Source organism: Notamacropus eugenii, chromosome 3 (genome assembly GCF_028372415.1).
Source record: "Notamacropus eugenii isolate mMacEug1 chromosome 3, mMacEug1.pri_v2, whole genome shotgun sequence".
Lineage (NCBI taxonomy): Eukaryota > Metazoa > Chordata > Mammalia > Diprotodontia > Macropodidae > Notamacropus > Notamacropus eugenii.
In genome coordinates, this window is record NC_092874.1 from 371,018,599 (window position 1) to 371,044,274 (window position 25,676).

The following is a 25,676-nucleotide window of genomic DNA, read 5'->3' on the forward strand; positions in this document are numbered from 1 at the left end:
GGACTTGAAGGTGGCTGGGAGGCAGAGATGAAAGGTAGAATTCTAGGCACAGGAGACATGACTGCTGAGTACCTCTGCAGTATTATACACTGGAACTGAGGTGCAGTGGTTAGAATGCTAGGCATGGAGTCAGGAAGTTCAGATCCAGCCTCAGATACCAGTTGTGTGAAACTAGGCAAATTATTTAATCTCTACCTCAGTTTTCTCAGCCGTGAAGTAGAGATAATCACACCTAGCCAGTAGGGTAGTTGTGAAGATAAAATGAAATAATATTTGTAAAGCACTTACGCACACTGGTTGGCACAAACTAGGCACTATAAACGCTTATTTCCTTCAACCATTCTCCCCATTGGACTTCTTGGTCCAAAAAGGGCCTATTTATCAGAAGAGGTGGTTTTTCTAACCCTACTTTCACAATCCATGCTGTTGACACCTGGGCCCACTCAGGATGTATGATCCATGAGTAAACCAGGCTCTAGACATGTTTTTTAAAAGATGTTCTCAATTTTGAGCATAGTTGATCTGGGTTTTTTGCTTGGGTGTGCTACTTGGAGTGGACTGGGCTGAAGAAGTCAGTCTATCTTTTTTTTTTTATTTCTCCATTTTACAGTTTTAATTTAGAGACTCTTTGCCACATTACAGTACTGGTTTTTCCCTTTTATGGGGATTGGATCCAGCATCTCTCAAATGGTTATTGCCAGATGTTCTCTTATATGGTTCTATAATTAGAAAATTTATGATGATGTGTTAACTTTAGATTTCACAACTAATTCATATATTCATTGGAAGTGGGGAGGGTTATAATACAAAATTACAAACTCGTTTCTCCTTCTTCAGCTTTAGAAAACTATTCGTACTTTCAATCTAGAATAACTAGTTTTTTCCCCAAAGGATTATCAGATTGCAGAGGAGTCATTAAGTATGGGATAGGAATTTTTGAGAATAATTTGTGTACAGTAGACATTAACTATTCTTTAAAAATCTGACATCATGGTCATGTAAATAAATCTGGCCTGAGATTTTTCTCTGGTAGTTCTTTTATAGTTAATTCAATTTCTTTTTCTTAGATTGGATTATTTACAATCCATATTTGATATTCTGTTGGTTTGGCATTATATTTTTTAAGGCATACTCAGTTGTGGTAGCCTGTTATTGAGCATGGGAGCTTCTTCTAATTCCTTTTATTTCTTCTAGTTTTGTAGTGATTTCAATAGTTTATTTTATTGATTTTTTTTACCTTTTATTATCAGATTGTCTAAAAGATTTTGCTATTCTTTACAAAGTAATATCTATTGAGACAAGCATTCTGGAAAACAATCTGATATTAAGTAAATTAAATGGCTCAATCATCCAATTAATTCACTTTCTACTGCCAGATACACGCTTCTAGTAAGTGACAGAGAAAATAATAAATTCAATATGTATGTCAAAAAATTTTATAGCAGCAGTTTTTGTACTAGGAGACAAAACGGAAACAATATGATGCCCATTGATTGGAGGACTAAACAAATAAGTTGTGGTAATGAATGAAATGAAGTATTAGCCTGCTGTAAGACAGGAAGCATGACGAATACAACGAAGCATAGACATATTAAACTGATAAAAAGCGATAAACTGATACAAAGTAACATAAGCGGAGCTAGAAAAACAACATACAACAAGGGTACATCCCTGAATACTGACAAAATGACCACAAAACAACCAATGATGAATGCTGTAAATTCATAAAGAACTGACTTGACTTCAGTGAAGAGAAATAAGAAGATAAGTTGATCCTCCACAGAGTTATGTGGGAAAAGGAGATTCATGTGTGTAGAATACTGCATATAACAGATTTTTTCTTAATGCATTAATTGATTTTGCTGATGTTTCCTTTGCTTTTTAAAAAATATTTCTTATATGGAACAGCTTTTTGAGATGGAGAATAAATGGTATCAAGTCATCACTTAGGTAAAAGGAAAATATACACTGATTCCTATATGAATGGTAATGCTTATTTGCTACAGTGAGCATTTCAACAGAAAATAAATTGCCCCATCTATTTCCTTAGAATTAGAATTGCATTAAACATCAAATAAATGTAAAATCATAAAAATGCAAAACAAATACAGATGGATAGACCTTCACACCAGATCTTTTTTCATCCATCTCATAAACACAGATTACTGTAACAGCACTTCAAGGGAGCATTATTTTCAGCTGACGATTAAAGGAAGCTCTCACACCCCTGCATTCTTTTGCCCAGTTTCCTTAAACATACCTACCTGTCAAGGCATGAAACTTTAAGATTCTGGCAAACAAGGTGTCCATTACAAGAGTAGTCTAGAAAGACTTCACTAGGAGTAAGAGCAAATACTAAGCATTTTCCCACTATAACCATATGTGCTTTTTTATATTTCTAAAACTTCTCACCTAGCTGTCAAAGTATAAAATATGACATCTCTTCTATGTTGATTAATATACTTTAGAGTAACATTAGTCCTCCTTTGTATTCTACATACATCTCTGTCCTGACATTCAATGTCTCCAAATCAAGAACAAATACTACAAGTACTACAGTAATTAACCCCTCTACTGCTCTATTATAGAAAGGTTTTTTCCCTGCTAGAATGAGAAAAACCATTTTCTTGTTATAATTTCCTGTACATTCTGCTCTATTCCTGCTTAAAGAAAATAGCTGGCAATCTTTATACATTTTTGTCCACCCCAGCTAAGAAAAAGCAGCTTCAATTAACAGTGCATTTTAAAGTGGATCCCAGCAGATCCCGCTCCTCCCCCCTGCCCAGTATCAGTCATAAACTTACATCTTTTCCAAGCACTCTGAGTTCAAACTGTGTCTCTTTAAAGTGAACTTTTGTGATTCGTGGCCTAAAGAAAGCAGAAGGTTTTTTTTTTAGTTTAGTATTGTTGGGTTTTTTTTTTAAACGAAAGTTACAGAAGTTTAGTGAAGTATACAAAGACTAAAACTTGATGAAGCTTGCACTGAGTGCATGGAGGATTCTGTGTTTCTTTTGTTTGATGGGTTCTTCTCTCAGAATGTCAAGCCCGTAGGCCCCTGACTCTATGTTTGATCCTTTATTTTTTCCTTTCTATGGATGATGTTGTTGAGGTTCTCCACTAAGTGGGTCCTATAAGAACCCCACCCCCAGCAACTTGAAACCTATAAGGACTCTGAAATTCAGTTCCATAATTAGCAGCAGGCATAATGCAGATGCTACAGATTTTTCATTATCTATAGTTTTTGGGTAGTGCTGTGTCCCCAAATGTGGATTTTGGAAGGTCCAGACCAGGAAGCCCTAAACAAGAGTACCTTCCAGGATATTCTTGGCAGAAAACTGTTCATTCTCTGTGTTGGAAAAAGGTAATTTTTAAATGAACCTTTTGGTTTAAAAACTAAGGTATTAGAAAACAAAACATACCTATCTCGACTTGTCAATTTGCTTATGAGGACATTTATTAGCTACTCCTTGGACCTGCTTATTTTCTAGTATTCCCATCAGAAATACATGATATGTAGTAGACAGACATTATTATAGATTAAATTATAAAGTCATACATACCAGAAATATTTCCCTACTAGTTTCTTATTCTTGTAGACAACCACACCCACAGGAGTTAAACCTAAGAAGTATTCAGACTTGCCTTCTCCCTGGAAAAAAAAAAGTTACTCATTTACTACTGTGCATTTCTCTGCTGTTTGGAAAAAACCACTCAAATGTTCTAAAGATGACTATACAATAAAACCAGATAATGTTTAATTAGGAAGGAAAACTTCATAACCTATTAAAAGTAGAGTATAAACTTCTAAACTTTAATTATATTTGCTACTCCATTATAAGAAAACTAGACATATAATCTTGACAAGTTTCCATATTGTCTAAATCTAGCTTCCCCATCCAACTTTTTTCTTTTTTAAAAAATTTATATATTTTTAGTTTATAAAATTCAGTTCCACAAGCTTTTGAGTTTTAAATTTTCTCCCCTTCCTTTCCCCTCCCCAAGATGGTGTGCACTCAGATATAGGCTCTACATATACATTCATATTAAACATATTTTCACATTAGTCATGCTGTAAAGAATTATAACCAATGGAATGAACTATGAGAAGGAAGAAACAAAACAAAAAAGAGAGAGAGCAAATCGTATGCTTTGATCTGCCTTCAGACTCTGTAATCCTTTCTTTGGATATGGATAACATTTTCCTTCATGAGCCTTTTGGAGTTGTTTTAGAACCTTACATTGCTGAGAAGAGTCAAGTCTATCAAAGTTAGTCATCACACAATGTGGCTGTAACTATGTACAATATTCTTTTGTTTCTGCTCGTTTCACTCAGCATCAGTTCATATAAGTCTTTCCAGGTTTTTCTGAAGTCTGCCTGCTCATCATTTCTTATAGTACAATAGTATTCCATTATACTCATGTACCACAGCTTGCTCAGCCACTCCCCAATTGATGGGCATCCCTTCTATTTCCAATTCTTGCCAACACAAAAAGAGCTGCTAGAAATATTTTTATACATGTGGGTCCTTTTCCCATTTGTTTGATCTCTCTGGGATACAGCGCTAGAAGTCTCATCCAACTTAAAATTTATTAGCCAATTGTGAAGCCTAGTGTTTCAACCATATCCTCTTCTTACATACATTTAGACATAAATACACACATCCCAGAGGTTTTGAATAGCCACACCTATTAGACGGTTCTAATTAGTCTCTCTTCTTCCTACCTAATGCCCAACCATGATCAATCAACCAGTATTTATTAAGTGACTGTGCCAGGCACTGTGCTAAGTACTGGGGATACAAATATAATGAATGAAATAATTACTACTTGCAAGGAACTTACATCCTAATGGAAGAGTTGGTTGAGCAGAAGGATAACATGTTGAGATCTACAATTATGGAAAATCACTTTAGCAGCAGTGCATAGAATGGACTGGAGAGGGGTAAAAGTTTGAGGTAGGAAGCCCATTTAGGAGGCTACTGCAATACAAGAAAGATGAAGACAGAAGGCAGTAGCTGTGTGAGTAGAAGAAGGAATCTGGTGAAAGATAACACAAGGGAAAGGAGAAGAGAGTGAAGAAAGATGTTAAGGATTTTGGAGGTGATGAGGAGAGCAATAGAGGTATCTCATGTTGAATGTCTTCAATGTTTTCAGTTAAGTTAGAGGTAATATCATCATCTGAGAAGCAGGAAAGAGAGATTGAGGAGGCTCCAGAACAGTAGCCAAGTTATGCAAGTGGGGAGTGAGAGGGAATCTGTTAGGACAGAGAGGGCCCAGTCAAAACTAGATTACAGAGGCAATGCGAGTTGTCAGCATGCTAGGGTGTAGAGGATCTTAAGTCCCCTGTAAATAGCCCATCTTTCAGGCTTCATAGGAAATAATCACCTCTAAATACCCCCACCCAAGCCAGGAATCTACAGAAGGACTCTCTGGAGTCCTATTGAAATCCTGGGATAGACAAGCCTGGGCAGGTCAAGAGTCAAGCTCAGAGAAAAGGAATAAAGGCAGCCACACCTGGAGTTTTAAAGGCAGTCACTGTACTCTTACCCTGAGAACTGTACTTCTTAAGCCCAGAAGACTTTCTAGCTACAGGGTAAAATTACTTTGGAGTGTTTTAGGCTGCCCAGTATGGGGATCCCAGCTCAAGCCTCACTTAAATCATAGCTAGTTGACTTAGCTTGGCTGAAGGAGGGAGCAACCTGGGGTTATTCTGTGGGGGTTCATTCCAGCACTGCAAAAAACAGAATCTGAAGCTGATCCACTCTTAAAAGCTCCCAACCAAGACTTATTCTAGCAGAAAGACTAGCCTCAGGGTAGTGGGGTTGTGGGAAGGAATAGTGTTCAACCCGATGTATAAGAGAAAGGAGGTAGGCAAAATCTAGCCTAAGCCATTCCTGAAGTCTGAGGTTGGATCTCAGTATGGCAGTAATCCTTGAGCTCATTAGGAAGGGGGAAGGCCCCTAGGCAGAGCCTACAGTAGGAAGTTTATGACAAGTGGGAATTCCCAGGCAAAGTCAAAAATTAAAGCATTCCCACAGTTCCTTGAAGGAGGGACCTAGCAAGGGTCATTATTGCAAGAACCAGGCTGACCCCACACCTTGTGTCATGATCCAAGCACAGCTACTTTCCCAACTCTTTCATTTTTCCTTCCTCCTTTCCCCTTATGAGGGAATGAAGGAAGTCTCCAATTAACATGAAGAACCTTGGGCAAGACTCTTAGGGGATGAACCCTGAAGAAAATAATGACCTTACAACAAGTCCAGGTAAAGCCCTGGTCACAAAGATGACAGGAATATCTCAAGGAAGACATACAGAATGGAAAATCTAAGGAGGGAAAAACAGCAAGGAATATTAATATCTTAGAAAAGACCATGGGAAAACACATTCAAAAACACAATGCCCTGAAAATTAGAATGGGCAAGACAGAAACAATGATAAAACAATAAAACAAGAAATATCAAAACAAAACAAAAATTACTTTACTATCTGAAAATTATAATTTGAAAAAAAGTCTTAATGCTATATTTCAGAAGTTACTAATTGAAATTGCCCAGAACTCTTAGAATTAGAGGGTCGAGTGAAAATTGAAAAAATCTACGGGTCATCTCCTGAAAGAAATGCCAAGATGAAAACACCCAGGAATATTATAGGCAAATTCTAGAGATTCTAGGTCAAAGAAAAGAAAAATATATTAGAAGTAGCCAAAAAGAAGTTCAAATGCTAAGTACTTACAGTAAAGATTGCAAAAGACTTCACAATTGCCATTATAAATAAGAGAAAAATCTTAGAATGACTCAAAAAGGTGAGAGATAAAGGTTTACAACTGAGGATAAACCTATCTGGCAAAACTAAGTATCATCCAGTGTAAAAAATGTCCTTTTAATGGAAAGGACCATTTCAAAGAATTCCTGATGAAAAGACCAGAACTGAGTAGACGTTTAGAAATGGAAATACCAAGAGAAACATTGAAAGGTAATTGTATTTGTAAAAATGTATGGGATATATGGGGATAAATTCTTTGCATATTAACAGGAGGACTAAAAAATATATCTTCATAGAACCCTCATAATTTAAGAGTCATAGAGAAAAAATTAAAATGATAGAAGGTCTGTAGGTAGTTTTCTTCTGTTTTAATTGTCTTAGGAGAAGTTAAATATAAAAGAGAAGAGAGGGAATTATAATAAGGAAAATAATACTGAATAATAGAGAAGAATAAGATGAAACATACATTGCAATTGAATTGGATAAATGAAGATCAAATACAATTATGCATACACACACACACACACACCAGATCTCAGTACAGAAATGTATTAAATTAAAAAGAAAAATAGGAAGAAAGAAGGATGACAATGGGCAGCAAAGCATCTAAGAGGCAGGGCAGGATAGGAATGGGAATAGCTATAAACAAAGTAATACCAAATGTTGAAGGGAGAAATATAAAAGAGGAATTACAAGGAAGAAAGAAAGAAAGAGTAAATACCTGGGATCAGGGACAAGTTAAGGAGAGGAGTTATAAAAGAGGAAATGGACTAATCCAATAATATAATATTATATATATATATAAGATTCCAAGTATCAGAAAAACATCTTTTCTATCTCTTTCTTATTTGTTAAAAAAAAAAAGGGGGGGGAAGTAAAATTAAAGAGAGGAAAAAGTTCAAGAAGACAAAATTATGGAAATAAACATTTAACAATTGTACTGGTGAATGTGAATGGTATGAACTCACCCATAAAATAAGAGGAGAGTAGTATGGATTAAAAAGCAGAATCCAACAACAGGTTGTTTACAAGAAACATCGGAAACTAAGATTCACATAGAGTTAAAATGAGAAGCTGGAATAAAACCTATCATACCTAGGCTGAGCTTTAAAAAGCAAAGGTAACAGCATGATATTCAGATAAGGCTATAGTAAATATATACAAGATAGAAAGAAATAAGGGGGGAGAGTATATTATGCTTAAAGGCACCATTGACAAAAAGATAATTTATGTAACATAATATAGCATCTTATATATATATATATATCTATATATGTTACATAGTAAAGGAATAGTTCAAAATTATGAAAAATATACAGTAAAAGCATAATGTCAGGTGAACTTAATGTATCCCTTAATGTAGCAACTAAAAAATAACAAGAAGAAAATAAAGGATCTAAAAAGAACTTTCAAAAATCAGAGATGATAGATCTTAGTGATTCTGAATTAGATTAGAAAGGAATTTCCATATTCTCAGGTATATATCTCATTTCACTTTAAAAAAAATTTGACCACAAAGCCCTCACTGTAACAGTAAGCATCCCAACATTCACAGGGGGATCTGCCATCACAGGTTTTTAGATCTGAATTTCTAAAAGGAAAGGCAACTTTTGAGGGGTCAACAATCACTTTAATCAAGCACGTGTATCATTCAGTTAGCTCAGGGGAAATCTAAATCAACAGACAGTGCTTCCAAACTGTCTGACAGTAAGCAATACATACATCAAAAATCTACAGACAGATGCAACTGCCTGACCACACATACATAGTTACCAGAGAGAGAAGCATCAACATCTGGGTTTTCAAAGCCAGGGGGCTACTTAACAGCTTCCCAGAGTCTCATCTGGCACACAAATCTTCTTCCAAAAACTAAGCCCCAAAGTAAAACCTCACCTCAGAGTACTTATACATTTTTCAGAGCCAGAGAGCAACACAACCCTTGAGAACCAGTACCTCATTAACAAAAGGTGTGGGCCCTCCTACAAATCTTCCCAGGCCCATTGATGGGAAAGATCTTCTCTAATCACATTATTCAATGAGAGGCACTAGATTATACTAAAACAAAAATAGCAAAAGATCCTACATTGATGGCCATTATATTCCCCCTCCCCCAAAAGTAGAAAAGCAGAAATATTAAATGCATCATTCACAATGCAATCAAAATTATATTCAGTAAAATATCCTTAAAAATAATTATTTGGAGATTAAACTACATAATTCTAAAAAACTTGTGGGTCAAAGGACAAGTTATAGAAACAATCGGAGATTTGACCAAAGAAAATGACAATAATGATAAAACACCTTATAGGATGCACCTAAAGCATTCCTTCGGTGAATTTAAATCTATAAATGCTTTAAACTAATGAGAAAGAGAAAAAACATCAATTATTTATATAGGCAATTTTCAAAATCACCTGAATAATAAGTGGAATATCCAGAACAGAATAACAAAGGAAAAATTTGAAAATTAAAGATGTTAAAACTGAAAGATCTTTAAAATTATAAATAAAACTGGGAGCCAATTTTTCTTAGAAATATTATTAAAATAAACAATTAGCTAACTTGATTTTTTTAAAAAAGAGAGGAAAACCAAGCTGTTGATATAAAAAATTAAAAAGCAGAACCTACAAAAAAGGAACTATTTTTACAAATTATGAGATGAAATTGATAACCTAGAAAATGCTAGATTAACCAAAGAAGTTGACCCAATATTAGAAAAAGAAATTAAATAAGACATAAATGAACTCCCAAAGGAAAAAAATTTCAGCATTTTGTGGATTCACACTTGAATTATATCAAACATCAAAATAACAAATCTAATATTTCAAACTCTTAGCAATAATAAAACTAGATGGTAACCTCTCAATTTATTTATATGATATAAATAAACTACTGATGCCTAACTAAGGAGAAACAGAAAAAGAGAACTATATTCTATATTTCCTAAAGTATTATTGCAAAAATTTTGAATAAAGTCTTAGCAAATAGGCTACAATATCACATTACAAAGATTATGTTATGAATAGGATGAGCTGATACTAGGAATGCAAAGTTGGTTCAACATAAGGAAACATATAAATAGAATAAACCATGTCAATATAATAAAAACTATGTTTATATCAATAGATGCAGAAAATACCTTTGACAAAAATCATCAGTATTTATATCAGAAACTCCAGAAAGAACAGGAATAAATGGATCTTTCTTTAGTATAGTAAATAGTATTTCTCTCAACCTAAGAGCAAACATTATATGTAATAGAGAAAAAGTAGAGGCTTTCTAAGTAAGCCAATTAGCCCATTTTCCCCATTAATAATTAACCCAGTGCTAGAAATGCTAGCTAAAGGAATATGAAAAAAAAGAAATTGAGGGAATAAATATAGGCAAAGAAAATAAAAATTATCACTTTAGTGACAATAAGATGCTGAAAATATTAGAGTCAAGTAAAAATTAATTGAAATAACAAGCAAATTTTCAAGATGTAAAATCCATACAAATCATTAACAGTGCTATATTTAGACAAAACCTAACAGAAAAAAAGTTAAAAAAGAGAAAACTCATCCAAATTAACTTCAGAAGTTATAAAAGATTTGATAGGGTAGCTTCAATATTCACCTAAGAAATATATAAATCAAATTAAAAACATTCTTCACATAAATGAAAATAGACTTAAATATTGAAATAATATTAATTTCTCACGAGTAGGTTGTCTATTGCACACATTTTAACATACTTCTGAACAGACAGCTGTATATGAAAACCTATAGACTTGGCCAACAGTATTTACAACTGCACAGAAAATACAGACACATAATGTTACGGTCTTAGAATTGATAAGGAAGAGGAGAGAGAATTGTATTGATCTTGGAAAATTGGAAAAAAAGGCCCATATTTTCAATACCAGTATTCAATTGGTATTGCTGTATGGCAGCAAGAAGTTAATTACTACTCACTGAAGAAGAAAACATGAGGGTCACACAGAAGGCGATGGAAAGGCTTGTGATAGATGTGAGCGTCCACTACCATTTATATAGTAGTACATATAATTAAAGTTTGCAAAGCTCTTTACATATGTTATCAAAAACTAATCCTCCCACCAACCCTGAGAGACAGATGCTGTTATTGTCTCTGTTTTGAACACGATGAGGTAATTGAGGCTGAGAGAGGTTTAGTGACTGACCTAGAGTCAACGAGTGTCTGAAGCAAGATTTGAACTCAGAGCTTCCAGATTCAAGGCCCCAGGCTCTGCCCACTCTGCCAATGAACTAAGACAAGCCACAACAAATTTCCCAAGAGAAACTTCATAGAATGGGATTAAAAAAATAAACCAAACTATCATATGACAAAAAGAGAAGATGAGTTGGTCATGTGGCAAACTAAGGAATGCCAGACAGCTCCACCGGAATTCTCCTAATGTGTCACTTGCCCATTTGGAAAGACCACTGTGGAGTACTTTGGGGAGAACATGAACAAGAGTCCCAAACAACAAAAAATAAAACAAGTACCTGCTTTTCCTGGCGTTTTATTTCCTATGAAGTCATCTTTGTGAATGTGACCACATAATCAATTTTCTGAAATAGCTTCACATTTCCTGCCCAATAGAATCAATGATAGTCAATTTTGTACCTTCTGGACACTTCTGCCTAGCTCCTAAGAGTCATTATCCGTTCTGCATTCAGGTAATTGTCTACTACTGAATATAATCACAAACTTTCATGTAAAATGAATTTCTTTTTCTATGGGTAAATTTGATCCATCTTCCTTTCCAAAGTGCACTTGACAAACTGAGATATAAAAGTACTCTGTAGTTGGAAAATAGTCTGATTATAGTTTTTTATATGTGAACTTGGTGACTTTCAAAAGATATTGGGGGCAGCTAGGTAGCATAGTGGACAGTGTACCAGGACCCAGGTCAGGAAAATTCATCTTTCTGAGTTCAAATCTGGCCAGAGACACTGTGTGACAAGTCACTTAACCTTATTTACCTCAGTTTTTCATCTTTAAAATGAGCTGGACAAAGAAATAGTAAACCACTCCATTATTTCTCCCAAGAAAGCCTGAAGGTCACAAAGAGTCAGATGTAACTGAACAATAAGAAAAGATAATATATTTAATGCTAAATAATACTCACATAGACAGGATGGAGATCAACTCCATACATTTCCAGGGATTTGGCAATTCCCAAGTATTTTATTTCTGCCTCAAAAGGGACTAGACCCCTATATTTTGCAAAGAAATAAATTTATATTAATGACAGTTACTATACTGCTGAAGAAACTAAAACATTCTAATTTTGTTATAGGAAAACATGATTAATTTTCATGTCTTAGATTATGTTATATTACTAGTTCTTTTGAGCTATGGTTAGTAGAACAGAATTTTTAAGTCTTTCAGTTATTTTTTTCTACCACGTTGCTGTTACTATATAAGTTATTCTCCTGGTTTTGCTCACATCATAAAACCTCATACAAATCTTACCAGTTTTCTGTGATTGTCCCTTTCACAATTTATTATAGCACAATAATATTCCATTACATTCATATTCCAAAATTTGGTTAGAATTCCGCAATTTATGGGCATTCTACTTGCTTCCAGTGCTTTGCTATAAACAAAAAGAGCTACTATAAATATTTTTGTATATATGGATAATATTCCTCTTTTAAAAAATTTCTTTTGGAATATCAATCTAGTAGTGATATCGCTGGGACAAAGGGTACATACTTTTGAAGTTTAATGACTTTTAAAGCTTAGTTCAAAATTGTTTTTCAGAAAGACTGGACCAATTCACTGGACCAAGAGTGCAGCAGTATGTTTGTCCTCTAGCAGCCCCACCAGCAACTGACATTTTCCTTTCCATCATCTTTGTCAATATAATAGTTGAGGGGTAGAATCTCAGAGTTGTTTTAACTTTCATTTCTCTCACCATTAGTGATCTGGATTTTTAGTTGATAGCTCAGGTTTTTTTTCCTTTGAGAATGACCTGTTATGTCCATTGGAGGCAGTTCTAACACAAGCACTCTCGTAGTTTAGGTCTGATATTGGAATGACAGGAATTATTTCCAAGTATTTGAACAGTTAAGAAAAGGAAGTTTACTTTGCCCTAACATAGCAAAAGTATGCAGCAAGAATACTAGTGGCACTCATCTTCCTCATCCCCCTCCCCCTGACTTTGTCAGCTTTACATGGAAAAGTGTTTGGTCATCAGGGCAGGATATGAAGGACACAGTCACTGGCACAGCCTGGTCATTAGATATCTATGAAGTAGGAGGATTCAGACTCCATGTGACTGGGACTTTTTATGCCCTAAGAGAAACAGGGGAAGCTGGGGCCAATCAGATCTCAGCAATAGCTTTTTCTTCTTTAAGGGAATTCAGATTGAAGTGAGATTTATATGTAGTCTGTTCCTCTCACCTTTTCTTCCAGGTTTGTACAGCTTTCTTTTTGAAAACACTGATTACATATTGAGTCTCCCTTCTACCCCCTTCTTCTCTCTTTTTTTCCTAGTGTATATTTCTTTTTCCTTCCCTTTTCTTTCTTAAGATCATGAAAATATAACAAAGCTTCTCCTGAGTACTATCTCATTTACTCTATGACTCTTAAAGTCATTAGGATTGTGAGGGGACACTTACCTTCATTCCTCTGAAACTATCCTCAATTTTTCCTTTCTACATCTTGTTTGCTTATAGAATGCTGTTTCTCCCATTAGAGAGCAGGGGCTGTTTTCACCTTTCTTTGTATCCTAAAAGTGCTTAGCATGGTGTCTGGTATATAATAGGTGTTTAATAAATACTAGTTGACTTGTCCCAGGAGGTCTAGCTATCTATTATAAGTCTGAAGTTTATTATAAATTATGCATTATAAACAGTCTTCTAGGAAGCTTTAAATCCCAATGAAGCTTTCCTCTCCCTTTAAGAAACAAGAATTTAAGTACTGTCTTACTTGATTGGATTCTTTGAAATAAACTTTTTATAATTTTGCTTTATTCCAAAGTTTTTTTAAACTTAATTTTATCTCTAACACCAAACCAGCACCAATCACTCAACAAGAACTCATTCAACACCTGTTATGTGCAGGCACTGTGCTAGATTCTGGGGTCACAGATATAAAACCAAGAGTTTCTGCCCTCGAAAAGATAAATGAATGGTATTAACATCCTCTGAAGTTATAGTCTTATAAAATGACAAAAAAACCCTCTAATGAAATCCTTGTGAAGGCTTCTCCTCCTTAAGAAACAATAATGAGAGAACTGATTAGAATTCTGATCTTTAGTTTAATGTAAATCTTTCACTGGAAGTAGAGAGAATAGAATTCAATAATATATAACACAAAAAAGTATTAAGTCTTCTTTTTTTGACCAAAGGGTAATTTCATAATATTGCTATATTAAATCTTCTAAGATTATAACTCTCTATGCATATATAAGCTCAAAATTCTTCATATATTTTGTTCCCTTATTTAATTGAGAAGTAATGCAGCATAGCCCATAAAAAAGTAGCCTTGGGGTCAGCAGAGCCTGGATTCAAGTCCCATCCTTGACACAAACTGTCAACGTAACCCTGTGCAAATCACCTAAGGTTTCAGTACCATGGACAACCATCTAAAACCAGTTGTGCGGCAGGGATGTATTGGTATTTGGCAGATGAAGTTTCCTCACTGGGAATTCTATAAAGCAATTACAGGTACAACAAATGGGTACAATAAAAAACAAAACCCCCCCCAAATTATATTTTAACTAACCGAAACCCCAAACTTTGTCATTCTATTCTTTTTTAGTATATCTACCAGCTTCCTCTGCAAGAGTTGTTACTCTGGGATCTGTGAACTTAAAATTTGATAACTGTATCAATGCAATTTATTTATGTTTTTGAAAATATTATTTTAAAAAGGAATCCATAGGCTTCACCAGACTGTCCTAGGGTTAAAAAGGTTAAGAACCCCTCCTGTAAAGGAAAATGTGCTGTGTGGCTTCTTATGAATCACATCCTCAACTCTAGTGGATATAGAAGATCTATAAAGTAATTCTGGACCACATCATTCAAAAGAATCAAAGTATACCTTTGGCAGATATTCAATGCTTATAGAAAATATAAATACTTAAGGCTTTTTACTTTCCTTTACGCTGATTTATGTTTTAGTACTTGCATAAATAATCAAAAATTATGTCTTCCATAAAAAGTAGCTTTTTGCATGGTCACATTTGGAAAGCTTAAGAAGCATTAAATTTCAACATGGTTATCTCATGATTGAATCATTTTATCTTCTGTATAAATACAGAAAGGAAAATGGGGATAAGTTGCATCTTATATTTGTTCTTTATCATTATTATGTGGTAAAAAATTAATAGCTGGCCAATGGAAAATATGATGAATATTGACAAATAACAAAAAAAAGAATTATTTTCAAATGCACTAACTCTCTTCCCTCCAAGATACATGAATAAGCTTTCTTTGAGCAGTTCTCCAGGGAAAACCTAAAATGATGAATTCTCCGATCACGGTGGAAGACCCTAATACGTGCTGTTATAGTGGTTTTTCCTTATTGCAATTTAATACCTTGCTCTTACTTCTCATAAAAAATAAAGACTATTATTCTTTAAGCAAATATTTTGTTAACAAATTAATTCTACAAATATTTTTTCTTTGATATGAGTAAAGTTAAATTTAGAAGGGAATGGTGCTTAAAAAGAATGTTTTAGTAAATGTAGCTCCTCCCCCATAAACATCCCCTATAGAAAGGATTTAACTAAAATGAGTGTAACTGAATTATAACTTTAACACTGCAAGCCTTTTCTCAGAATTTCTATCAAGGAAAGCATGGACGTTATCAGAGTACCTGTTCTGCTGACAAATATCCTTAGACAATATGGAAAGTATAGTCTTATTTCTGGCTTTCTTGCTATTTCCTAAATATAAAGTACACTTATTTGTGGAAGATCACAACTGGATAGCAAACATTTATACCAAGGAAAGAAGCAAAAAGGAAACCAAAGGAAGAAATTTCAGGAATTTAAAATAAGGATGAGTAATTTGTCATGATAAACACACACAGAGACACACACACACACACACACACACACACACACACACACAGATTTCTTATTCTACAAGCTGTTGGTAAGATTTGTACATTATTTCTTACATCAGAGTTTTGTGTATTCGTTCGATGGCATCTTCAAGTTCCTCCTTTTGATCTGGAACAAATCGGTACTCAGACACATATCCTGAAGTGTGCTTATATGGGTCATAATCTCCCAGTTCAGCTACAAATAGAGGGAAAAAACATCATTTTCCACCTCCACCCCCATTTAGAAATTTACATATAAATGTTCTTTCTCAGGTTGTTTAGCTATTTCTTTCAAATGTTTGTTATGTTTTTAAATTCACATGAAAATGACAAAAAATTTTCAAGGAACATAGATCTGGAGGTAGATGTCACATGCAGTATAACCAGATTCCTGATTAAATAAACATGGGTTAAAAGCTTGCTTTCCCAAAGTTTGCATTTATATTATAACTTGCATTGAAGTTATTTCAGCACACAGTAAAGAAATAGTTATCAACTGAAATTTAGAGATAATATATTAAGAAAAATTTTTGAAAATCTTGCTCAGCATACTCTGACTATGAATATGATCACATGGGACATGTATCACCTTGATTCACTAATATCATCCTGAATGACAATTCTCTAAGTTTAAAAACAGTGCTATTTATAACTTCATGGAGATGAATAAAGAGGAAAACTGGAAATAAGAACCTTAGTCATTTAACTCTTGGTGGAATTAGCACTGACTCCAGAAGTCAGAGTTCATAGGTGCATAATCTCAACTCTGATCCTTACTTCTGGTGTGGCCTTGAGCAAGTCTTTCTGAACTTCAGTTTCCTCATCTGTAAAATATGGAGACTATACTAGATAGTCTTGGAGGGCCTTATTAGCCTTACATTTATGACCTTTTGATTCTGTGAATTCCTTCTGGTTCCTAATTAATTAATGTTCACTTTGCTCTTCTTTTCCAATCTCAGATCTCACTCTAGATAAGTCAGTCACATATACACACTGTTGACAATGTTATGGAATGTCACAAATAAAGACTATGTTCATTGTTTTCCCAAGATAACAGTAAGACTAGCACAAATATTAACCCAAGTCATAGAAACAGGTAAATATGTATATAATCAATGACATATTTCCAGTGATTTACATAGTTATTGATATATTTGATCATAGTGAAAATCAACTAAAAATTCAACATTAATCAAAGAATTTATAAACAGAGCTACCTTCAAGACATATTATCTAAAGTTCACTATCAACTTCTCAATGTTTACACATATTCTTTTAGGAATTTTATAAGTAAATGTAGTCCTTCCCTTTAAATTAATTTATTACCACATTTCAATCAATAGCTGTGCTTCCTCCACTAGGTTAGAACTTCATTTATTTAAACCAATTGGGTGAAGGCCAATCAGAATTAATGAACAGATAAAGTATACAGTAAAATCATTTTCTAGATTCTCTGCAAACACATGAAAAACATGCAATGTAGAAAACCACCAAAGACCTGAAGACTACATACAATGAAATATGACCAGTCAGCTCACCAATTACAAGGAAAAGAAGCTGGCTACTAATTAGTCCAGTTATAAAAGCCTACCTTTACTTAAGCAACTATAAAGTAGAGGATAAGCCTAAAGAGAAGGAGAAAATCAATAAGAAAGAAAAATAGAAAGCAGAAAGAATGGAGAAAGAGTAGTAGCAGCAAACAACCAAAAAAAAGCCCCCCAAACTAGGGCAGAAATGAGAGGTAATAATGGGGTAGAAAGTAGCAGAAAATAATGGCAAGATGAAATGGTGAGGAAGAGAGCTAGCTACCAAGAGGAAAGAAAAGAAATATTAGAACCCAAGGAAATGTTAAATAACGTTCATGATTATAACACAAAACGATTAAGGAAGCAGGCAGATGTATAAAGCATGTTAGAAAAATGTTTATCCAAAACAGTTAAAACAATTCAAAAGACAAAGTTTCAATATTTAAAGTGTTTAGTTTCATTTAGATAATTTTCATAGAACTTCCCATTCTTAACAATATAAACTCCTTTGTTTGGCTTTCAGTCTTTCACAATCTGACTCCTGCTCATCTTTCCAGGTAGTTTACTGTCCTTCATGTTCTTTATGTAAGAAAAATAAATATGCCAAATATTTCTATAATACTATGTGCCAAACACAGTACTATGCACTTGATAATTCTTATTTCATTTGATACAACAACCCTAGGAGGTAGAAGCTATAATATCACCATTTTATAGATAAAGAAAATGAGGTAAACAGAGGTTAAGTGACTTGCCCATAGTCACACAGATTGTAAGTGTCTCAGACTGGATTTCAACTCAGATATTCCTGACTCCAGGCATGACATTCTATCCATTTGTTCCACCTAGCTATCTCCTCTTTTTTTGCATTTTATCTTAAATATTTTTTTAATGTTTATTTACTTATTTTTAGTTTTCAACTTTCATTTCCACAAAATTTTGAGTTCCGAATTTTCTCCCCATCTCTCCCCTCCTCCCACCCCAAAATACCATTCATTATGATTACCTCTTCCCCCAATATGCCCTCCCTTCTATCACACCCCTCCCTTCCCTTATCTCCATCTTCTCTCTTTTCTTGCAGGGCAAGACAGATTTCTATATCCTATTATCTGTATTTCTTATTTCCCAGTTGCATGAAAAAACAATTCTCAACACTCATTCCTAAAACTTTGAGTTCCAACTTCTCTCTCTTCCTCCCTCCCCACCCATCCCCACTGAGAAGGCAAGCAATTCAATATAGGCTATACATGTATAGTTTTGCAAAAGACTTTCATAATAGTCATGTTGTGAAAGACTAACTATATTTCCCTCCATCCTATCCTGCCTCCCATTTATTCTATTCTCTCTTTTGATCTCGTTCATCCCCCAAAGTGTTTATTTCTAATTACTTCCTCATCTCATCTGCCCTTCCATCATCCCCTGACCCCACTTTTCCCCTTCTCCCCTGTTTTCCTGTAGTGTAAAATAGATTTTCATACCAAATTGAGTGTGCATGTTATTCCCTCCTTCAGCCAAATATGATGAGAGTGCCACTTTTTTCCCACTCACCTCCCTCCTTTTCTCCTCCAAAGAAAGTTTTTTCTTGCCTCTTTCATGAGAGATAATTTGCCCCATTCCATTTCTCCCTTTGTCCTCCCAATATATTCCTCTCTCATCCCTTAATTTTACTCTTTTAGATATCATCCCTTCCTATCCAACTCACCTTGTGCTCTCTATGTGTGTGTGTGTGTGTGTGTGTGTGTGTGTGTGTGTGTGTGTGTGTGTGTGTGTGTGTAATCCCCTCCAACTACCCAAATATTGAGAAAAGCTTCAAGAGTTACAAATATGATCTTTCCATGTAGGAATGTAAACAGTTCAACTTTAGTAAGTCCCTTATGATTTCTCTTTCCTATTTACCTTTTCATGCCTCTCTTGATTCTTGTGTTTGAAAGTCAGATTTTCAATTCAGCTCTGGTCTTTTCATCAAGAATGCTTGAAAGTCCTCTATTTCATTGAATGATCATTTTTTCCCCTGAAATATTATACTCAGTTTTACTGGGTAGGTGATTCTTGGTTTTAATCCTAGTTCCTTTGACTTCTGAAATATCATATTCCAAGTCCTTCAGTCCCTTAATGTAGAAGCTTCTAGGTCTTGTGTTATCCTGATTTTATTTCCACAATACTTGAATTGTTTCTTTCTAGCTGCTTGCAATATATTCTCTAGAATTTGGCTACAACATTCCTAGGAGTTTCTCTTTTTGGATCTCTTTCAGGAGGTGATCAGTGGATCCTTTCAATATTTATTTTACCCTCTGGTTCTAGAATATCAGGGCAGTTTTCCTTGATAATTTCATGAAAGATTATGTCCAGGCTCTTTTTTGCACCAGGGCTTTCTGACAGTCTCATAATTTTTAAATTGTCTCTCCTGGATCTATTTTCCAGGTCAGTTGTTTTCCAGTGAGATATTTCACATTGTCTTCTATTTTTTTCATTCTTTTGATTTTGTTTTATAATTTCTTGGTTTCTCATAAAGTCATTAGCTTCCATCTGCTCCACTCTAATTTTTAAAGAACTATTTTCTTCAGTGAGCTTTTGAACCTCCTTTTCCATTTGGCCAATTCCTCTTTTTAAAGCATTTTTCTCCTCATTGGCTTTTTGGACCTCTTTTGCCATTTGAGTTAATCTATTTTTAAAGGTGTTATTTTCTTTAGCATTTTTGGGGTATCCCTTAGCAAGCTGTTCTCTCACTTTTTATGATTTTCTTGCATTGCTCTCATTTCTCTTCCCAATCTTTCCTCCACCTCTCTTACTTGATTTTCAAAATCCTTTTTGAGTTCTTCCATGACCTGAGACCACTGCATATTTATTTTGGAGGTTTTGGATGCAGAAGCCTTGACTTTTTGGTCTTCCTCTGATGGTATGCATAATTCTTCCTCATCCAAAAGGATGGAAGAAAATATCTATTCACCAAGGAAGTAACCTTCTGTAGTTTTATTTTTTTCCTTTTTTTGGGCATTTTTCCAGCCAGTTACTTGACATTTGAGTCCTTTGTCAAAAGAAGGGTATACTCTGGGGACCTGTAATTTTTAAGTTCCTCCAATGTGGCACAATCAAGGGAGAGGAGTTTACTCCTCTCCTGGCCTGCACACTTGTCTGTGAGCAACCACAAGCACTCTGTTCTGCCCAGGATCTGCCAGTAGGTTTACCTTTCCAGAGCCTCCACCAGTTCCACCAGGTCAGCCCGCACTCCTCCTCACCCCAGGGCTGCCACGCAGGGCTAAGATCCAGATAAGCCATGTGATTTCCCCAAGGGCCTTAGGCTGAGGGCTCCTAAAATGGACGGTGTGCCATAGCAACTGCTGCCACCCTGGGGCTGCCAGGGCCAGACCATGTTTCCTTCTCAAGCAGGTGAAAGCACTTTTTCACTGACCCTTGAAGTTGCCTTTGGTGTTTGTGGATTGAGGGATCTGTGAAGTGCAGCTGCTGCAAGGGATTCTGCACCTTGAGGCCTGCTCCAGTCCTGTCCCTGCCATGTGGCCTGGGGCTGCATTCCACTCCTCGCTAGTAGGATAGACCTTTCCTGTCGGCCTTCCAGACTGCCTTGGGCTGGAAATCTCTTTCACTCTGTCCTTTTGTGACTTCTGCTGCTCTAGAATTTGTTTGGAGTCATTTTTTACAGGTATTTTATGGGCTATGGGGGGAGCCTCTACAGGTCTGTCCTTCTACTCTGCCATCTTGGCTCTGCCCTGCTAGCTGTCCCTTTTACATTACAACAAAATTGTCTTTTTTATCTCAGCACACAACATTCTATTTCTTATCTGAGTATCTTTGACCAAATTGTCTCCTGTGCTTGAAACAATCTCCCTCCTTACCTCAGCATCTTAGCTTTCCTAACTTCCTTAAAAATTAGTTCATATGCCACCTCTCATAAATAGCAAATCTATTCTCATTCTCCTAGTGGCTTATGTTGTGATTTGCAAGTACTGTATATCAAACATACGTACTTGTATGAGTGTATATGTGGTTTACCTTTACATATATACTAGACAGATATAGATATAACATTTACTTTTCTGGGTACATGTTGTTTCCCCAAAAGAGTAAGGTCCCTGAGGGCATAGATTGTTTTGTTTTTAATTTGCATCCCTAATACCTAGCACAGTACTGGGCACATAGTAGGTGTTTTAAAATGTACACATGAGCAAAGCCTAATAAATAAGGCACCATTATATTTTAGAAGAAATTAAGCTTTTATGTTTCAGTAAAAATAATTTAGATTAACTCTAACGAACTCATTTTAAATTAGCAATATCAATTTTATACAAAAGGTCTTATGTGAGGTTTACAAAATACCAGTGGTATCATGAGCAGTGGGAAAGACAAAGGATAAAAATATGCTCAAACAATACTAAAAAAAGTTCTAGAAATGAAACTAAATTTTTTTCAGTTTGACAACTAAAGAAATTAGATAAAGAAATTAACAAAAGTATCATGAAATGGAAAAAAAAATTAAAAATTGAAACAACTCTGAGGTACAACTTCATTTCCATTAAAAAGGAAAAGATGCATCATAACACTAACTAGTGAGCACCTACATTGAAGAGCGTATGCTCCCAGTTGAGCAGCAATGTTGACTGGACAGGGCAGACGCCCTTGTAGAACATCTTGCTTCACCTGCAAAAAAAACTGATATCTAAAAAATAAAAAGAAAGTAAAGAGAAAATTAACAAAGATGCATACATTGATGGCTTCAGACATTCATACTCATGGAAATATTAAATTATTAAAATATTACATGGTAATCTTAAAACTTTACTTACATAAATTTACTTCCCCTGGTATATAGATATACAATTAGGACCTGATTAGTATAAATAATGAATACTGTGAATTGGTCACACATATTCAATTTATGGTACTTGAAATTATAATTATGTAAAAAATGGTAATTTTCCCCAGCCCAATAGAAATATGATGTTTGAATTCAAATAATGTGATCTCTTCAGAGGATTCATTATTTACACAAATTGAGACCAAGGTATAGTGGTAAAGTAAAGAGATTTAACCGTGTCTTACACATAAGTATATCAATAAGAAAGACCAAATTACAATCAAGACTCAGTTTGAGTCACATTGATGCATTGTTGTTGGCTTGAGAATGGGTCCAACCATTTTGGAAAGCAATCTGGAATTGTATATGAAGAACCTCACCTTGCCCTGCTTCTCCCACCCTGCTGTGCCTTGCCTTTTCTTTTCTCATTTTTTCCAATGGGATTTGGAGTAGGAGGTAGAACAAATAGATTTTTCTGTTGATTTTTTAAAAAAGTAGGGGAGGAGGTGCCACAGATGTAGAATGCCACATGTACTTTCAGATTAGGTATTAGTGTTACTCATCTGCTTTACTTTAGTTACAAGGAATGGGAGTAATCTGTTAATGTTTGAAATGTAAAAACAAAACATCAATAAAACTTTAAAAACACCTCAGTCTCCAAATTTTACAAGAGCATTGAAAGAGATCATTACTCACATATATAAATTAGTTCTGACATCTAAGAATAATTTTAAGAAGTAGTCTGGTGCAGTGGATAGAGAACTGTCCAGAGTCAGGAAGGCCTAGGATTAAATCCCACCTCTGATATATTCTAGTCATGTGACCCTAGGCAAGTCACTTAATCTCTCAGCCCTCTCATAAGTTGCAGAGATAGTAAAGACATACATCTATAGGAGTTTCCACATATGTGTTACCAATGTCAATGAAATCACATATCCAGTCCTTATTCCTGTTCCCATTGTTAGTAAGAAGGAATTAAATTAAAAACACAATTTTCTAGGAAGATACAATTAATATATTTGCCCAGCTGAAATTCTACCTGGAAGATTGTGAGATAAGACAATCTAGAGACCAATAATACTTGGAGAGTGGTGATAAGACAGGTATGAAACCACTGGGTTGAGGCACTGATGACCACGACAAACTCTTTAAGGTTGATGTTAACAACAGGCATGCCAGGGTCTATCCGTCAGTTACAGAGACACAGATCATCTGGACATGGATGAATAATTTGGTGTGGAGACAATTAAAAGGAGATCTTGGAAAGGAAGGAGAGAGGGAGTTAGAGATCTCAGTTCTCCAGGACATAGCCATCCTGGTCCCACCAGAGCCTGTGCCAACATTATGAATAGAGAAGGAACGAGAAGCACTCCATAAGAACATCACACCACTCTCTGCTGAGTGCATTACATCACAGAAAAGGTTATCAGCCTGTGTTGAAAGAGGGAATCTTATCAACTACAAGTTTACTATATCAATGAAACTATAGGTTTGGCCCCTCTTTTTAAGACTCATGCTGGGCTGAAAGGACACATTATTAATAGAAAACTGTAAGAAGGAATTAAAGGAAAAACATGATTTTATGAACATGTGATGATTCCATGTAGTGGAAAGATTTAAGGGGGAAAAAGAATGGAATTATCTGCTACCTTGGATCATTCACTAGGGGAGACTAAACAACACATTTGGTTGTTTGTAGAGAGTAACTTTGGCCAAAGTAAGGCTCTGTATTATTTGGGATCCCTAAAGGCCTTTTCTTACGTGGGTATTTCTCTGTGTGTTTCTTCCCCATTTCAGCCCTTGAGAAGGTGGCCAGGGGAGTCACATTCTATTGGTTTCTCCTCCACTTAGGTGTCTTGTGTGCTATGGTGATGTTTGACACCTCCTTTGTCACTGGAATTCAGCATTTTAGTACAAGCAAGTCTATATTGGTAAGATCTTCATAATAAACCTTCAAATTATCTGTCTCAAACTTTGCCCATTAACCTCACTCAATAGTAGAGGTAACAGTACCTTCAATCTCACCAGACACCAACAAGGCATACCTCTGCTAAATCCTGTCTGGGATAGGTCTATCACTCTTACTAAGTTTCTATTATCAGAGCAGAATCCAAAATCTACTTTTACCAGGGAGGAAGCCACAAAATCCCAATGGTTAGAGGACATTCCAAGGTAGAATCAATATCCTTGTGAATAGATCAGGATAATATCCTTACTAAAGTGGAGAGAAGCTCTTGGAGGATAGGCCCTTAAATCCAGTCTGTTATCCTGGGCACACAAGACTACCCTTTCAGTACAATGACTGAAGTCACCCAGAAAATTGGTAGCAATTACCTTAGTCAGCACTATTAACAAGGAAAGTGGCAGAGTCAGTCAGAGCCACAATTACTAGTAGCAAAGGTAATGTTATCTGGGACATTTGAGGATGAAGGATAGTTGCAGGTTAACAGTTAGTACTCAGGATGAACATCACTTTGAGGATGTCTAGGCTATTTATGGTGACCTTAAAACTAAGATAAGTACGCAAGAAGGACACAATATGCTGTTTGTTGGTTCCTAGAAGAAATTCTCTAATGTAAACTTGTTGTTGCTCCTTCTCTTGTGCCTTTAGTGGAAGGGAGTCTGGGCTCCACTCTTGGAGTCAAAAAGGCAAGCATGGAAGCATGCATATTCCCCCCTATCTTTTGTCTGGTAGTACCACTTAGTATATCTTGTAATATCTTGTAGGGGGAGTGGGGTGTTTTCCAGTAAGAGCTAAGTCTTATGTCATAGGACTTTTCTGAAACAGCTCAGGCTATAGTTTTGATAAGACAATTTGTAAGAGGATTTCCATCACCTTAAGGGCATATTTTGAGAACCCCTGGCAGAATAGTTCTCCTGAGGAACAATAGAAACCATTCTTCTTGCCATAACCACTCTAAAAGAACTGAGACAAATAGTATACAGACATTAGGAGCAAGTGAAAAAATTTCAGACCTTGACTATCTGGGTAATTATTTTTGCAAGAGTAACCTATTCTATACTATATTATAGTGGAAACTAGCTCCAGCAACAACCCCACTGCTGTGTAAGTCTGCCACACTGTCATTATTTGCAAAAGCCCAATGAAGCAGACACTGACTTTAGGACAGTGTACAGCATACTGGATTTGAAATCAAGAACACTTGATTTTGAATCCCACCACTAATGGTCCCTAGCTATGTGACCATGGGACAAGGCATGTAATCTCAGATTCATTTGAAAATCAGAGATTCTAATAATTTCAGCACCCAATCCAGAGGGTTACTGTGATGGTCGGAGAAGACAATGTACATAAAATGTTTTGCAAAGTTGAAGGTACTATGTAAATGTCAGGTATTATGATTGAGTATTACACTTAAAAGACATTCTTTAACAACTAGAGGGGAAATAGCAAAGAATTACCAGAAACCACTATACACAATTATGTCAGTGAGATATAGAATATAGAATTTCCTTTTCAAAGAAAATTTACTACTATCTACCAAAAAAAAATC

General features: G+C 35.3%; 1 protein-coding gene across 3 annotated transcripts in view; it reads right to left on the reverse strand.

The window, feature by feature from the left end:
- Positions 1 to 25,676, reverse strand: part of EPB41L4A (erythrocyte membrane protein band 4.1 like 4A) — a 201,601-nt gene that overhangs the window by 80,293 nt on the left and 95,632 nt on the right. For all 3 annotated transcript variants that reach the window (XM_072597431.1, XM_072597432.1, XM_072597430.1), the window contains exons 5-9: positions 21,926 to 22,023; positions 15,901 to 16,021; positions 11,894 to 11,981; positions 3,561 to 3,649; positions 2,805 to 2,868 (exon numbers count right to left, since the gene is read on the reverse strand). In XM_072597431.1, coding sequence (XP_072453532.1) covers positions 2,805 to 2,868; positions 3,561 to 3,649; positions 11,894 to 11,981; positions 15,901 to 16,021; positions 21,926 to 22,023 — 460 coding nt within the window. The remainder of the gene's footprint in view (positions 1 to 2,804; positions 2,869 to 3,560; positions 3,650 to 11,893; positions 11,982 to 15,900; positions 16,022 to 21,925; positions 22,024 to 25,676) is intronic.